This window comes from Equus asinus, chromosome 11, assembly GCF_041296235.1.
Source record: "Equus asinus isolate D_3611 breed Donkey chromosome 11, EquAss-T2T_v2, whole genome shotgun sequence".
NCBI classification, from domain to species: domain Eukaryota; kingdom Metazoa; phylum Chordata; class Mammalia; order Perissodactyla; family Equidae; genus Equus; species Equus asinus.
The window spans coordinates 81,945,088-81,961,923 of NC_091800.1; the positions used below are offsets into that span (position 1 = coordinate 81,945,088).

Below are 16,836 nucleotides of genomic sequence, written 5' to 3' on the forward strand. Positions count from 1 at the left end.
AGCTGTCCCTTCCAGAACTGAGATGGCCACCCAAGTGACCCAAGCTTGGCCAAAGGAGATGGTTCCCAGGTGCGGACTCCCACTGTTGATGCAGAGTGATGATGGAGTCACATTTATCTCCCAAATAACCCAGGAACTATCCAGAGCCTTGGGGATCTCTTGGAAACTCATGGTGGCCCCAGTGGACGGAAAAGACTGAAACAGTAAACCACACGTTAAAGAAGACGGTTGTCAAAATCTGTCAGGAAACTAATTTAACCTGGGATGAGGTGTTGCCCTCTGTCCTGCTGAGGATCTGCGTAGCCCACCGAAGTAGGCTTCAATTGAGCCCCTTTGAAATGATGTATGGGAGGCCATTCCTGGCTTCACCCATGGGGTGAGAGTATATACAAGAGAAGGAAATAGGGATCAGGCAGCGCTTAAAATTTTAAATGAGGGGCCGGCTCCGTGGCTGAGTGGTTAAGTTCGAGCGCTTCACTACAGCAGCCCAGGGTTCATATTCTGGGCACAGACATGGCACCACTCATCAGGCCACGTTGAGGTGGCGTCCCACGTGCCACAACTAGAGGGACCTGCAAGTGAGATGCACAACTATGTGTATGGGGGGTTTGGGAGATAAAGCAGAAAAAAAAAGATTGGCAACAGTTGTTAGCTCAGGTGCCAATCTTTAAAAAAAATCTTTTTAATGAAATTCTAGTTTCCGTTCATGAGTTTGCCTCTCACAGGTCCCCTTTCCTGTCAGCTGTTCCACTCCACCACATCAAGGCAGGCGACCAGTGGGGGACGGGCATTGGCCACCCCAAGATATGTCTCTTTGGCATGAGGATTATTTGGCGCTAGTTACTTTTAATAAACTGGGACAGGGAAGGAGGCTCTGAGGAGTGGAACTTGCTTACCCTTTGTTAAGAAACATTTACATTTGTAAGGGAAATCTCCCTCTGTAAAGCTGTCTCCCTCTCTGTACCAGGAAGAAGGGGGATGATCTTATCTCTAGAAACTCCTATCAATACAGAATGCAAGGACTTAAATCTGCATAATACTTATTCCTGTTTATTGTGCTTGTCTGGTAACCTCCTGTAACTGACTCCCCCCACCCCCAACATCCTCCTTTGTCTTTAGCTGAAGATGATATTTAAGGTGGTGGCTTCAGCCATTTTCGCGAGTTGCTCAGGTTGCCTGAGCCTCTCCCATGTATACATGTTATAAAGCTTTATTTAATTTTCTCCTGTTGTTCTGTCTCATGTGAATTTAATTCATTCTCTGGTCAGAAGAACCCAGAGAGGGTAGAGGAAATGTCTCCCTCCCCTGCAAGGGTCTCCTTAAGTCTTGGAGGGAGCATGGAGCAGAGGATCACCTAGCCCCCAAGGAAACAGGGCCTTCTGAAGTCCTCCCGAGCACTGATTCACCAGTCAGATAACTCCGGAATCAAGCCACGGACTCAGCACACCTGAGTGAGGTCCCCCCACAGCCAGAGCACTCAGAAGTGGAAAAGAGAAAAAACTGGTCTTGGGAGCCGCTGAAAGACCTTAGGCTGCTGTTCCCAGTTAAGACAGCCAACACCGAACAGTCAGATGGGTAAAATGAATTGGGTTCTTGCATTTTGTGTTCTGGGAAGTTGGTTAATCAAATATGGAACAAGGTGCTGCTCTAAGACTGCCGATAAAGACACTCAAATTATGATAATGCAAAACATAACCAGGTACCCGAGAGTATTTTAAAAATTTCCTTCCTTAGTTTCCCCATCTTTGCTCCCTTTAAGCTGGAACAACAAATGCCCTGCTTCCCACAGGAATGAGGAAGTGAAAAAAAGATAGTGGAGATTGACCCATGTACCTGGGGGTTACAGCAGATATTCAATAAGAACATGGTTGTGTTTTGACCTTGTTGCCTACACAGACATAGGTGAGTCTTGTCAATTTGCTGTTTTCTTGTTTGACTTGAGGGGTGACGTGGGTCTCCAGGATTTGTGAGTTTGTCTTGCAGAAGAAAGAGAATGCCTTTGGGGAGGTTGTGATCCCAGATGGCGGGCCCCCAGCAGCCTTTGCAGACTGCCCAGGGGCTTATCGGGAGGGGGAGAAGATGCAGAAGAAGAAAAAAAAGGTCTTAACAAACACGGAATAAAAGGGATTTTCCTTATCCTGATAAAAAGGTATTTATCAGAAGCAAACATCATGCTTCCTGTTTTAACTAAAAGCATTTCTATTAAAGTCAAAACCAAGACAAGGTCACCTATAACCCCTATTACTCATCACTGAACAGGGTGTCCTGACTGGTACAGCAGAAAAGATTCTACATTGTACATGTTATCTACTACATGTTGAATCTACAATTATCTCAAAATAAAAAGTTTGAGAAAAAAAATCATTGTGAGGAAGAAAGAATAAATCTATGTCAAGCTCTCAGCACAATGCCTGGTGTGTAGGAGGGAATTTTAGTGCTATAGCTGGAAAAGTCCTGGGTGAACTGGACAGCTGGTCACCCCACAGGGCAGTCCAGTGTTGGCTAACTCAGCATCACTGAAGACCCCGGTTCTCTCCGTCTCTCTACCTGCCCTCCTCAGCCTGTTGGCTCATGTTCAGGCCAGATGCCCTCAGGGCCCCGAGATGGCTTGCCCAGGTCCAGGGGTCATGTACAGACGGGACCATACCCACCCACGTCTCTCTAAGAGCAAAGAACCCATTCTGGGAAGCCTCCCTCACAGCATAGTGGCCAGGACTTCATCGCTCATGCATAAACATCATCAAGGGAAGTGGGACCCTGGTGCTTGGGGTAGATGGGTCTGGATTAGCCTCCAGACCTGGGAGAGAGCCAGCCTTCCTGGGTCAAGAGCAGCATCACATCTCCGCCAACCAGAAAGGAGGAGGAGAGGGCTCTTGGGCGGTTTGCCGACACTGCTATTCTCCCTCTTTCCCAGCACTCTACTGCCTGCCGCCTGGGCAGTGGGCACCCTGCGTGATTTGTGAGCACACCCGACCTCTGCTAGGCAAGGCCAGCGACTGCTTTGCTCCTGCTCTTATCCCCAGCACCTCGCAGGTGCCCCATGCACGTGAAGAATTAGTACACATTGGTTGAAGTGAATTAAGTAGCCATTGACATACTTATTCTGCCTCCCAACCTTCTAACTAAATCTCCATCAATAACCATATCATGATGGCCCAGGTTAGAAACTTAGGCACCAAGCCTGAGACCTAGAACGTCTCTCGATTTCCACAGAAGCAACGCTGTGTCCGTTGTAGGGGAGGAAGACATTTCCTCTATCCAAAGTGGGTTCGTCTGGCCGGAGAACGAATTAAATTCACATGAGACAGAACAGCAAGAGAAAATTAAACAAAGCTTTATAACGTGTATACATGGGAGAGGTCAGGCAAGCTGAGCAACTCATCAAAATGGCTGAAGCCCCCACCTTAAATATCTAAAGACAAAGGAAGATGTTGGGGTGGGGGGAGTCAGTTACAGGAGGTTACCAGAAACAGGAATAAGATTATGCATATTTAAGTGCTTGCATTCTGTATTGATAGGAGTTTCTACAGATAAGGCCATTTCTATTCTTCCTGGCACAGAGAGGGAGATATCTTTACAGATGGAGATTTCCTTTACAATGTAAATGTGTCAACAAAAGGGTAAGCAAGTTCTACTTTTCAGTTGCTTTCCTGTCTGCAAAGAAACTAGCCTCAAATAATCATCATGCCAAAGAGACATGTCTTGGGGTGGCCAAATCCAGGTCCCCACACCGTCTTGCTCTCTGAGGCTCCTGTCTTGGGTTCTTCCTCTGGCCTGTCGAGTAGAGGCACACCGTGTGGCTGTTGTGCTCTGCTGTTTTCTGAAGTAGTCATTCGCGCTCCTAAGCCCACAGGCTGCATCCTTACTACTCGCGTTCTCTAAGTGTTCTCCACGTCTCCTAGAGGGAGGGGAGTAACCTGATGCTCAGACTTTTACTTAGTGATTCACGTGCCTAGCGAGTAAGCAAATGATTTTCCTCCATAAAATTTGACTTCACCATTTTTTTCTCCCCAAGATTTGTTAATGATGCCAAATCTTGCTTCGAACTTAATAGCACCATATCCCCTAAGCAGAATCCAGCCTGACTTCTCTCTTTTTCACTTGCCCCTGAGTCAGTTATGAGGAATGATTCAGACCCATAAAATCCTTAAGTTCACAAACCAAGCAGAGGTTCTAAGCCTTTCCTTAACATCCTTTGTTAGGTTTCTACACTTCCTGGGTTGGACTTAAATTCACTGCTCTCATTTTCAAGGCCACCTGCCATTTTGCCCACATCTGCCTCAGACCCATGCAAATCTAGCCCTGGTTTTCCTGGTCATCTTCACTGTAACATAGAATATAAATGTGAATGTTAGACATCAGCTCTTGGCAATGCCTAAAGATATCATCTCTGCCAAGAAGAAAAGATTTAGCAGAAACAATGGTGAGTCAAGAATTCAGAAAGGTTTATGATCCTCTCACTGCCGAGATACAATTCCATAATTGTCTCCCGGGTTAATTTCTAACTTGCCTTCAGCAGAAGTTCTGCTTGAATAAAGTGTGACGGATGGGACCTAAATACAGAACCATCTGATAACAATGGTTAGTTCTGAGCTAAGCAGGGTTTATAGGACTGATTGTCCTCCAAAGTTGCTCACTCCAAGGTCACTTCAAAACACAGTTATCCCAGAAACAGCAGAGGGCACCCAGGTAATTATGAAAGTAAATGAGAAAGCAAACATCCCAGAAGGAAATGTGGCCTGGAGCACTGGGTAGTGCCTGGCACAGCACCCTGTGAAAGCACGCTTGCTCAGAACGAAGCTGACGCTCTCCATCTGTTTAGGTTCCTACTATTCTAGAGCTCTACTGTCTAGAGGGTCAACACTAGCCACATGAGCCCATTTAAGTTAATGAACATTGAAAATTCGGCCCCTCAGTTGAACTAGCCACATTTCATGTACTCACGAGACACATGTGGCTAGTGGCTACCATATTGGACAGTACAGATAGAGAATATTCCCATCATCACAGAAAGTTCTAGTAGACAGCACTGTTGAAGTCTCAGTTTCCATATATATTATGACTGAAGGAAATCAGAATATGTCATCCCAAAATATGTCACTTTGGCATAAAGATTATTTTGAGCTGAAGGCAATTAAGAGACAGCAGACACAGGAATAGCTGTCTGCCCTCCCCATCTGCCTAAAAGCAGGGAAGGAATTTCACTTGTGAAGGTGTCCCCCTCTCCCGTACCAGGAAGGAAAGGACAATCTTTATCAGGGGAGGTGGAGATGGTGCTGAGATGCATCTGTGTAAACTAAATGTGTCTAAATAACCCTTAGCTTCCATTAGTTTCCCCACATATTTACTTTCCTACAATTTACCGCCCCCCAATCCCAAACCCTGCTTCCTTTGTCCTGTTACTTCTTCACAATTTACTGCCTTTGGTTAAAATGGTATACGAGCCCCTCCCTGACCTGGACTGCCTCTTTAGGTCTTCATTGATTTTCTATGAAGGCCTCCATTTATGGAAAAAAATGAAAAGATTAACAATATAATTTGTATGCATTTTCCCCAGTGAATCTGTCTTTGTCAGTCTAATTTGCAGGCGCCCACCCTGAAAGTACAGAGGAAAAGACTCTTTTCCTCCCTTACACAATCTGCCAGGAATAACTGAGAAACAGGGACTAATCTAGCCAAGAGGCTGAACTCCTGAGGTTGATGGAGCCCATGTGTCTTAGGTCACCTGGCTTCCACTCAGGTGACATCACCTGGCCACCCTTTGAGTGGGTTCCTCTCATTTTATTTTGGAGAAAAATTTCCATTAAAAAAAGATACAGGGGAGGAAGATCCAAGATGGCGCCGTGAGTAGTCCTCTTTGTCTCTCCCCCTTCGAGTCTACAATTATTTGGACACTTATCGCTTGACAAAGGATATCCAGACAGCATCTCAGGACGTCTGATATACCCACGCGACTATACATCGGAAGGCAGACGGACTTTCCTCTGGGAGGATGTGGAAATAGGTGAAAACTCTCTGACCCCGACGAGCAGCCTAGTACCCGCAAGCGGCTTTCTTCCAACGGACGCCCCCAGAGGATCTACACACATCTAGGGCAGGAGTGAGCACACAACAGAGGAGCGACGGTGGAAACAGGTGACCAGAACCCTACCTAAACCCCCCGCAATTACTCCTAAACGCAGAGGGAAACTTTGGAGTTGCACACCTGAGCCCGCGGGGAGAGTCTCTCCCCGCCATTGGCAGGGAGACCCCGCCTGGTGTTCGCGGCACCCGGAGGGTCCCAGAGAGAGTCGCTGAGGGTACGGAGGTCTCCCAGCTGCCGTTGCCCGCCCCGTGTGAGTAGGGATTGCCGGAGATCTCGGAGAGGACTGGGGCTGGGGGAAGTTTCAAAGGCCGGCTCTGCGACCCGGAGGGGAAGCGCCGGAGTTCCGCCCGGGCAGCAGACAAAACTCTCTGTCTGCCATTAGTAGAGGGGCCACGCCGAGCATTCACGGCTCCGGGAGACGCCCGGAGAGAATCCCAGAGGGCGGGGCGACCCCCAGCTGCCGTTGCCCGCCCCGTGGGACTAGGGATTGCCGGAGATCTCGGAGAGGACTGGGGCTGGGGGGAGTTCCAGAGACCCAGCTTCGTAGCCTAGGGGGAAACCCTACAGGCTCACAGCAGCTTTAGGGAAAGCCTCTGCTCAGCACCAGTAGAAGGCACCCAGCCGCCAGCCACAAGGCTGGAGGACCCCAGGGCAAAAGCAGCATAGCTAGGTGAACTAACCACAGACTGTAGTAGATGCCAATAGCTCTCCTGCGACCCATAGAGGACAAGTGAGATTTTGTGGGTGCCGACAGCAACGGAGCGACAAATATAAGTGATCCCACCCCTGGCTGCTGGAAAAGCCCATAACACCGTTGCAGACCCCAAGGAGAGAGCACATCTAGGTGGGCTGCAACAGTAGGCACCAGCAGCCTGAAGCCCCCCTGTGATGGCCCCCACGGCAGAGGAGGGAATCCAAAGGGCCACTGTGGCTACGAGGAGGGGCCCAGGCCCAGTTAGCAACTGCCGACAGGGTTCCTGGTTGGTGCAGTATAAACAGCTGCTCCCCTACTGCAGCAGCTGAAACAAGTGAAAGGAGCAACTAAACTCTATCTCCATGCGGAGGCACAAATCAACAACATCAAGCAATATGAAAAAATACATTAAATCTCCAGAACAGAAAGAAAGTAACAAATACACAGAAAACAATCCCAAAGAAAATGAGATATATAACCTAAATGATGATGACTTCAAAACAGCCATCATTAAAATTCTCAATGAGTTAAGAGAGAATTCTGACCGACAACTCAACGAGTTCAGGAGCTATGTCACAAAAGAGTTTGATACGATAAAGAAGAACCAAACAGAAATATTGGAAATGAAGAACACAATAGAGGAGATTAAGAAAAATCTAGATGCTCTGAACAGTAGGGCCGATAATATGGAGGAAAGAATTAGCAATTTGGAAGATGGCAATATAGAATTGCTGCAGGCAGAGGAGGAGAGAGAAGCAAGACTAAAAAGAAATGAAGAAACTCTCCGAGAATTATCAGACACAATTAGGAGATGCAACGTAAGGATTATAGGTATACCAGAGGGAGAAGAGAAGGAGAAAGGGGCAGAAAGCCTATTCAAAGAAATAATGACTGAGAACTTCCCAAATCTGGTGAGGGAGATGGATCTTCAGGTGACAGAAGCCAATAGATCTCCAAACTTTATCAATGCAAGAAGACCAACTCCACGGCATATAGTAGTGAAGCTAGCAAAAGTCAACGATAAGGAGAAAATACTAAGGACAGCCAGGCAAAAGAAACTAACCTACAAAGGAACCCCCATCAGGCTATCAGCAGATTTCTCAGCAGAAACTTTACAGGCTAGAAGAGAGTGGAATGATATATTCAAAAATCTGAAGGACAAAAATCTACAGCCGAGAATTCTCTACCCAGCGAAAATATCCTTCAAATACGATGGAGAAATAAAAACTTTCCCAGATAAACAAAAATTAAGGGAGTTCATTGCCACAAAACCTCCTCTTCAGGAAATCCTCAGGAAAACCCTCATTCCTGAAAAATCCAAAAAAGGAAAGGGGCTACAAAACCAAGAGCAGAGGAGATAAGTAGAAGGACAACAACAGAGAGTAGCAGCTCTACATCAGAACAGATTAAACCATGGGACGAGAAACAAAGGAAACTGAAGAAAACCGGAAAACAAGACACAAAATGGTAGTAGTAGGCCCCCACATCTCAATAATCACTCTAAATGTAAATGGATTGAACTCCCCAATCAAAAGACACAGAGTGGCAGGATGGATCAAAGAACAAGATCCAACAATATGCTGCCTCCAGGAAACACACCTCAGCCCCAAAGACAAACACAGACTCAGAGTGAAGGGATGGAGAACAATACTCCAAGCTAATAATGAACAAAAGAAAGCAGGTGTCGCTATACTAATATCAGACAAGGTAGATTTCAAAGCAAAACAGATAAAGAAAGATAAAGAGGGACAGTATATAATGATAAAAGGGACTCTCCACCAAGAAGACATAACACTTATAAATATATATGCACCCAACACAGGAGCACCAAAATTTGTAAAGCAACTCTTAACAGAACTAAAAGAAGACATCAACAACAATACAATAATAGTAGGGGACCTCAACACACCATTAACATCAATGGACAGAACATCCAGACAGAAAATCAACAAGGAAATAATAGAATTAAATGAAAAATTAGACCAGATGGACTTAATAGATATATATAGAACACTTCATCCAAAAACAGCAGGATACACATTCTTCTCAAATGCACATGGAACATTCTCAAGGATTGACCATATTTTGGGAACCAAAGCAAACATCAATAAATACAAGAGAGTTGAAATAATATCAAGCATCTTTTCTGATCATAATGCTATTAAACTAGAAATCAACTACAAGAAAAAAGCAGAGAAAGGTGCAAAAATGTGGAGAGTAAACAACACGCTTCTCAACAAACAATGGATCATAGAAGAAATTAAAGAAGAAATCAAATTTTATCTGGAGACTAATGAAAATGAGAACACAACATACCAAATCATTTGGGATGAAGCAAAAGCAGTCCTAAGAGGGAAATTCATCGCAATACAGGCTCACCTCACTAAACAAGAAAAAGCTCACATAAGCAACCTCAAACGACGCCTAACAGAACTAGAAAAAGAAGAACAAACAAAGCCCAGAGTCAGTAGAAGGAGGGAAATAATAAAAATAAGAGCAGAAATAAACGATATTGAAACAAAAAAGACAATAGAAAGGATCAATGAAACAAAGAGTTGGTTCTTCGAAAGAATTAACAAAACTGACAAACCCCTAGCCAGACTCACCAAGAAAAGAAGAGAGAAATCGCAAATTAATAAAATTAGGAATGACAGAGGAGAAATCACAACAGATACCAATGAAATACAAGAGATCATAAGGGAATACTATGAAAAACTATATGCCAACAAATTGAACAACCTGGAAGAAATGGACAAATTCCTAGACTCCTACAATCTCCCCAAACTGAATCAGGAAGAAATGGAGAATCTGAATAGGCCAATCACAAGTAAGAAAATAGAAACGGTAATCAAAAACCTCCCCAAAAATAAGAGTCCAGGACCAGACGGCTTCTCTGGAGAGTTCTACCAAACATTCAAAGAAGACTTAATACCTATTCTCCTCAAACTGTTCCAGAAAATTGAGAAAGATGGAGAACTCCCTAACACATTCTGTGAAGCCAACATCACTCTGATCCCCAAACCTGACAAGGACAACACAAAGAAGGAGAACTATAGGCCAATATCACTGATGAACATAGATGCAAAAATTCTCAACAAAATTTTGGCAAACCGATTACAGCAATACATCAAAAAGATTATACACCATGATCAAGTGGGATTTATACCAGGGACACAGGGATGGTTCAACATCTGCAAGTCAATCAACGTGATACACTACATCAACAAAATGAAAAACAAAAACCACATGATCATCTCAATAGATGCAGAGAAAGCATTCGACAAGATCCAACACCCATTTATAATAAAAACCCTCAGTAAAATGGGTATAGAAGGAAAGCACCTCAACATAATAAAGGCCATATATGATAGACCCACAGCCAACATCATACTCAATGGACAAAAACTGAAAGCCATCCCACTGAGGACAGGAACAAGACAAGGGTGCCCACTTTCACCACTCCTATTCAACATAGTACTGGAGGTGCTGGCCAGAGCAATTCGGCAGGAAAAAGAAATAAAAGGAATTCAAATAGGTAACGAAGAAGTAAAACTCTCGTTGTTTGCAGACGACATGATCTTATATATAGAAAACCCCAAAGAATCCACAGAAAAACTATTAGAAATAATCAACAACTACAGGAAAGTAGCAGGGTATAAAATTAACGTGCATAAATCAGTAGCATTTCTATACACTAACAATGAACTAGCAGAAAAAGAACTCAAGAACTCAATCCCATTCACAATCGCAATGAAAAGAATAAAATACCTTGGGATAAACTTAACCAAGGAAGTGAAGGATCTATACAATGAAAACTACAAGACTTTCTTGAAAGAAATTGACGATGACATAAAGAGATGGAAAGACATTCCTTGCACATGGATTGGAAGAATAAACATAGTTAAAATGTCCATACTACCTAAAGCAATCTACAGATTCAATGCTATCCCAATCAGAATCCCAAGAACATTCTTCACAGAAATTGAACAAACAATCCTAAAATTCATATGGGGCAACAAAAGACCGCGAATTGCTAAAGCAATCCTGAGCAAGAAAAACAAAGCTGGCGGAATCACAATCCCCGATTTCAAAACATACTACAAAGCTACAGTGATCAAAACAGCATGGTACTGGTACAAAAACAGGTCCACAGATCAATGGAACAGAATTGAAAGCCCAGAGATAAAACCACACATCTATGGACAGCTAATCTTCAATAAAGGAGCAGAGGGCCTACAATGGAGAAAAGAAAGTCTCTTCAACAAATGGTGCTGGGAAAACTGGACAGCCACATGCAAAAGATTGAAAATTGACCAGTCTTTTTCACCACACACCAAAATAAACTCAAAATGGATCAAAGACCTAAAGATTAGGCCTGAGACAATAAGTCTTTTGGAAGAGAATATAGGCAGTACACTCTTTGACATCAGTTTCAAAAGAATCTTTTCGGACACTGTAACTCCTCAGTTGAGGGAAACAATAGAAAGAATAAACAAATGGGACTTCATCAGACTAAAGAGCTTCTTTAAGGCAAGGGAAAACAGGATTGAAACAAAAAAACAGCTCACTAATTGGGAAAAAATATTTACAAGCCACTTATCCAACAAAGGGTTAATCTCCATAATATACAAAGAACTCACAAGGCTTAACAATAAAAAAACAAACAACCCGATCAAAAAATGGGCAGAGGACATGAACAGACATTTCTCAAAAGAAGATATGAATATGGCCAATAGACACATGAAAAGATGTTCGTGATCGCTAATCATCAGGGAAATGCAAATCAAAACTACACTAAGATATCACCTTACACCCGTTAGATTGGCAAAAACATCCAAAACCAAGAGCGACAAATGTTGGAGAGGTTGTGGAGAAAAAGGAACCCTCATCCACTGTTGGTGGGAATGCAAACTGGTACAGCCACTATGGAAAACAGTATGGAGACTTCTCAAAAAGTTAAAAATAGAAATACCCTATGACCCAGCCATCCCATTACTGGGTATCTATCCTAAGAACCTGATATCAGAAATCTCAAGAGTCTGTTGCACCCCTATGTTCATCGCAACATTATTTACAATAGCCAAGACGTGGAGCCAACCTACATGCCCAGAAACTGATGATTGGATAAAGAAGATGTGGTATATATACACAATGGAATACTACTCAGCCATAAAAAAAGACAAAATTGGCCCATTCACAACAACGTGGATGGACCTCGAGGGTATTATGTTAAGCGAAATAAGCCAGTCAGAGAAAGACGAACTCTATATGACTCCACTCATAGGTGGAAATTAGTATATTGATAAGGAGATCTGATTGGTGGTTACCAGGGAAAAGGGGGGGTGGGAGGAGGGCACAGAGGGGGAAGTGGTGTACCCACAACATGACTAACAAAAATGTACAACTGAAATCTCACAAGGTTGTAATCTATCATAACATTAATAAAAAAAAAAAAAAATACCTAAACCAAAAAAAAAAAAAAAGATACAGGGGCCGGCCTAGTGGCACAGCAGTTAAGTTCGCATGTTCTGCTTCTCAGTGGCCCGGGGTTCCCCAGTTTGGATCCTGGGTGTGGACATGGCACCACTTGGCAAGCCATGGTGTGGTAGGCATCCCACGTATAAAGTAGAGGAAGAAGGGCATGGATGTTAGCTCAGGGCCAGTTTTCCTCAGCAAAAAGAGAAGGATTGGCAGTAGTTAGCTCAGGGCTAATCTTCCTCAAAAAAAAAAAAAAAGATACAGAGGAGGTACTTGTCTGAATATGGTTTAGACTTTGCTAGATTATTGACAGCCCCCAAGCACATTACTGTTCCTCTTAAGAGGACTTTAAAACAGTATTTAAAAGTCAAAAAGTAAATGAGAGGCAAAATATAAACAAATATATTACTAGATCAAATACACATTGCTAGAACTGAGAGAAACATTAAAGCTTATCTAATCCAAATACTTCATTTATTGGTGATAACACCCTACAACCCAAAAAGTTTAGGTGCCCCTTGCAAATTCTCAGAGCTATTGCTGGGGAGCCAGAACTTTCCTATCCAGATTCAACTGTGTGCTTTCCCTTTATGTCATGATTCTGTGAGGTTTGTATTGAAAATGTGGGACTTCTAAAGACTTTAACTGAGATTAGAGCTATCAAGAAGAGCCTATCACAGCATTTGTTGGCGGTCGACACATAATCTAGAAGGGCGTGCAGCACACACTGCTAGCTAGGTATTTTACTTCCTCTCGACCCGCCTTCCTGAATAGGCATCAGTAAGGTGAATTCCATGACCGCAGATCCAGTTCAGCGTGGCCTCTGTTGGCAAATGCAGGGAGAAAGGATGGAGAAACATGCTGTTGAGTTTTACGCAGGAGAAAGTGAATAAGAATATTCAACACAGCGCCTCTGCAAACGTGACAAACGTGAGAAGTGCTTTAATCATTTGAGATCTTGATAAAGATTTTGTTCCTGGGCCCCATCAACCTGACATATGAGAAGAGGCTGTGGTGAAATTACAGGGTGCAGTTCAACATTCATCCATGGCCTCTCCCCAGGTCACCAGCGCACCCTCCTGCCGATGCTGCAACAGCTGACAGAGGAGACGTGTCCTACGCCATAGCCAAGCAGATCAGCAGAACAGCAGCAACATTTTGACTGATTATTTTGTGTTTTCAAGAAATATGTTGAATCATAGCAATCACTTAGAAACTAGATGGCTCAATTTTTAGGCATAACAAACAATAGGTACCTTTGTGCTTCTGCATTTCAAATAAGCCCCCGGAGAAACTAAACTACCTGAACCTGATTGGTTTTTCCTCATGTCTGAAAATAAAGATTTGCTGATCCTGGTAATAAATTTTATTTTTCCTTCTGGCTATATCCCTTAATCATATTCCTCTTCACTGCAAAGCTAAAAATAATAGTTAAGATGTCATGAGGGACAGTTCTCAAAATGAAGGACCCAGTTACCAAGGGGCGTGATGAGCGGCCGCTCCCACTGAGGTAATTAAACTAACAGGAATGCAGATCAGTTGTCAGTGCTATGTTACTTCTAATCTCTTCAAGTTTACTCAGAAAATTACAGATTATTCTGGCTTTAACTATTTTCAGATTTTGTGGGTGAATGCTAAAAAACGCACTTACAGGTCTTCTGTAATGGTATCCAATGTGCTACTTCACCTTCAGAACAGTAAGAGATCCGGCCTCCGACGGATCTTTCTTGCATCTATTTCTTAGCCTGGTTTGATGAAGACAGCAGCCTGCAGGCCAAGAGCACCGGGGAGGACAGTGTGGAAAAGCGAGGAAGGTCACCACTCAACCTTGCCAGAGAGATGGGACAAATGTGTTTTATTTTAGAGGTGATGCAAAGGAAATGAAGTGCCACCCACATTTCAGACTGGTCACTTTCCCTCCCTGTCATTTGGCTTTGGAGGACAAATCATAATACAGGGAGGCAGGTCTATGTCCAATGAGCTCCATATCCCCTCTCTTCCTCCTACCACCACTCCACAGGATGGGCAGCTCTGACTCTCACGCTTCACAACTTCATAGCTGAGTAAGGAAGAGTCAGAGTTTAATTATTTGTACAACTTTTCTAAGTGTACACAGATCTGTCCCCTCCAAAACTAAGGGGAGGGGCACAGGAGAAGGAACTCCTGTTCTGCATCTGAGGGAGGGCAGACTCACCACATCGCAAGGATTAGAGGTGTTGGAAGTGGGGGGCAAGATGACCCATTGAAATGTAAATAAATATGCTTGCATTTAAAATACAAAAAAAGGGTAATGTAATAAAATAAACAAAATAAATGAAAAAAACTTACGAATTCATACTGGTAATAAATAACCTAGTTAATAAATAAAACAAAAATTCGGAATAAAATAAAAATTCACAAATTTTTTCTGAATGAAATCAAAATTCAGGAGCTCACACTGGTAATAAATAAATAACCTGGTGTACACCACCCTAACCAAGTGATCAAAGTTAACGAAGTTAATGTCACCAAAAAATGGGGCAAACTGACACGGCTTATATAGACGATCCCAAGCAATCTCAAAAACATTTGCTAGAACTAACAAGTTAATTTAGCGCAAAGGACACAGTCAATATATAAAAATCAATTGTATTCCCATTTACGAGCAATGAATAACTGAAAATTAAAATCTAGGGGCTGGCCCCGTGGCAGAGTTGTTAAGTTCATGCACTCTGCTTCGGCGGCCCAGGATATCACCGATGCGGATCCTGGGCACAGACCTAGTACCGCTTGTCAGCCCACGCTGAGGCGGCGTCCCACACTGCACAACCAGAGGTACTCACAACTAGAATCTACAACTATGTACTGAGGGACTTTGGGGAGAAGAAGAAGAAAAATAAAAAATAAAGTCTAAAAAATAACATTTATAATAGCATCAAAAGCATGCTTTGGGTGTGTTGATAGAAATGTTCTAAATCATGAATGTGATGATTACATGATTATATACATTTGTTAAAACGCATAGAATTGTACTTTTAAAATTAGTGGATTTTATTGTTACATAAATTATACCTCTGTAGGGGAGGAAGACATTTCCTCTTCCCAAATGTGGGTTCGTCTGGCTGGAGAACGAATTAAATTCACATGAGACAGAATAGCAAGAGAAAATTAAACAAAGCTTTATGAGGAACCATGGCCCAGGGCCTTTCTTCCCGAAGGAAGACAGGGCACCCAAGAAGTGGGGTGCACAGAGTGGTTATATACTCCCAAACAGGGTGTTTCACATGTGATTGAAATGTCCCTCCCACAATAGTCACAAGATTGCCCTGTCGGCACAGTGCTTGATGGACACAGCAGGCAGTGGTCTGCTGTCTCAGAGGGCGCAGCAGGAGGCAAGTCTATCGTCTGGAGCTGGGCGGTCACAGGTGAGCGCAGCAATCAGTTCCTAGCCTAAGGAAAGGTTCTTAATCCTTAAGAAATGCCAACGTTGGGAGGGGGAGGGAAGTCAGTTACAGGAGGTTACCAGAGAAGCACAATAAAATGCAGACTTTAAGTCCTTGCCTTTGGTATTGATTGAGGGTTTCTAGAGAGAAGGTCATTGCCTTTCTTCCTGGTACAGAGAGGGAGGCACCTTTTACAGATAGAGATTTACCTTACAAATCTAAGTGTCCTAACAAAGGGCAAGTTCCATTCCTGAGAGCCTCCTTCCCTGTCCCAGTTTATCAAAAGCAATCAGCCTCAAATAATCCTGATGCCAAAGAGACATATCTTGGGGTGGCCAATTTCAGGTCCCTACACCTCAACAAAGAGAGAGAGAACTTACTATGTTCCACCTTCTAGGTACTGAGCATACAGTACAGAAAAAAGTAAAGCTTTCCCATTGGAGCTAACTTGCTAGTCATGGTGAGACAGATGACAATGAACGAACGAACGAATGAATGACTGAATACATCAAATAGTGAAAAGTGCTAAGAAGAGAAATAAAACAGGGTAAGGGGATGGCAGCGGCGAGAGAGACGAGATATGAACTATTTTATATAGAATGGTCAGGAAAGGCTTTGCACTGATAAGACAAATGGGCAGAGACCTAAGGGAAATGAATGCATAAGCCCCACAGATATCAGGAGAAAGAACATTCCAGAAGAAGGGAGAGCATGAACAGGCTTGGCAGGTTAGTCTAAGGGCAAAGAAGTTGACAGAGGCGGGAGAGAGCAAGGATGATAGCGGCAGGAGACTGAGGGCACCATCACAGGGGGGCTGGAAGGCCACGGAAGAAAGCGACTTTGGATTTTATTCTGAGTGACACAGGAAATCACTGGAGGGTTCTGTGCAGAGGAGTGACATGGTCTTTCATTTAAGATCATTCTGCTGCTGTAGGAAAGCAGGGAGGTGAATTTAGGTGTTATGAGGTGAACTGCATCCTCCCAAAATATGTTGAAGTCCCAACCCCCAGGACCTGTCAATGTAACCTCATTTGGAAGCAGGGTCTGCAGATGGTCAAGTTAAGACAAGGTTATTAGAGTGGACCCTAATTCAGTATGACTGGCATCCTGACGAGAAGAGGAAAACACCATGCGAGGACAGGGACTCACAGGAAGAA

At 43.5% G+C, this 16,836-nt stretch overlaps 1 protein-coding gene across 1 annotated transcript in view; it reads right to left on the minus strand.

Moving 5' to 3' along the window:
- The window catches only part of RAB20 (RAB20, member RAS oncogene family), an 87,322-nt gene that overhangs the window by 69,341 nt on the left and 1,145 nt on the right, over positions 1 to 16,836 (minus strand). The window contains exon 2 of the mRNA XM_044779707.2: positions 13,909 to 14,084. Coding sequence (XP_044635642.1) covers positions 13,909 to 13,990 — 82 coding nt within the window. The 5' untranslated portion in view covers positions 13,991 to 14,084. The remainder of the gene's footprint in view (positions 1 to 13,908; positions 14,085 to 16,836) is intronic.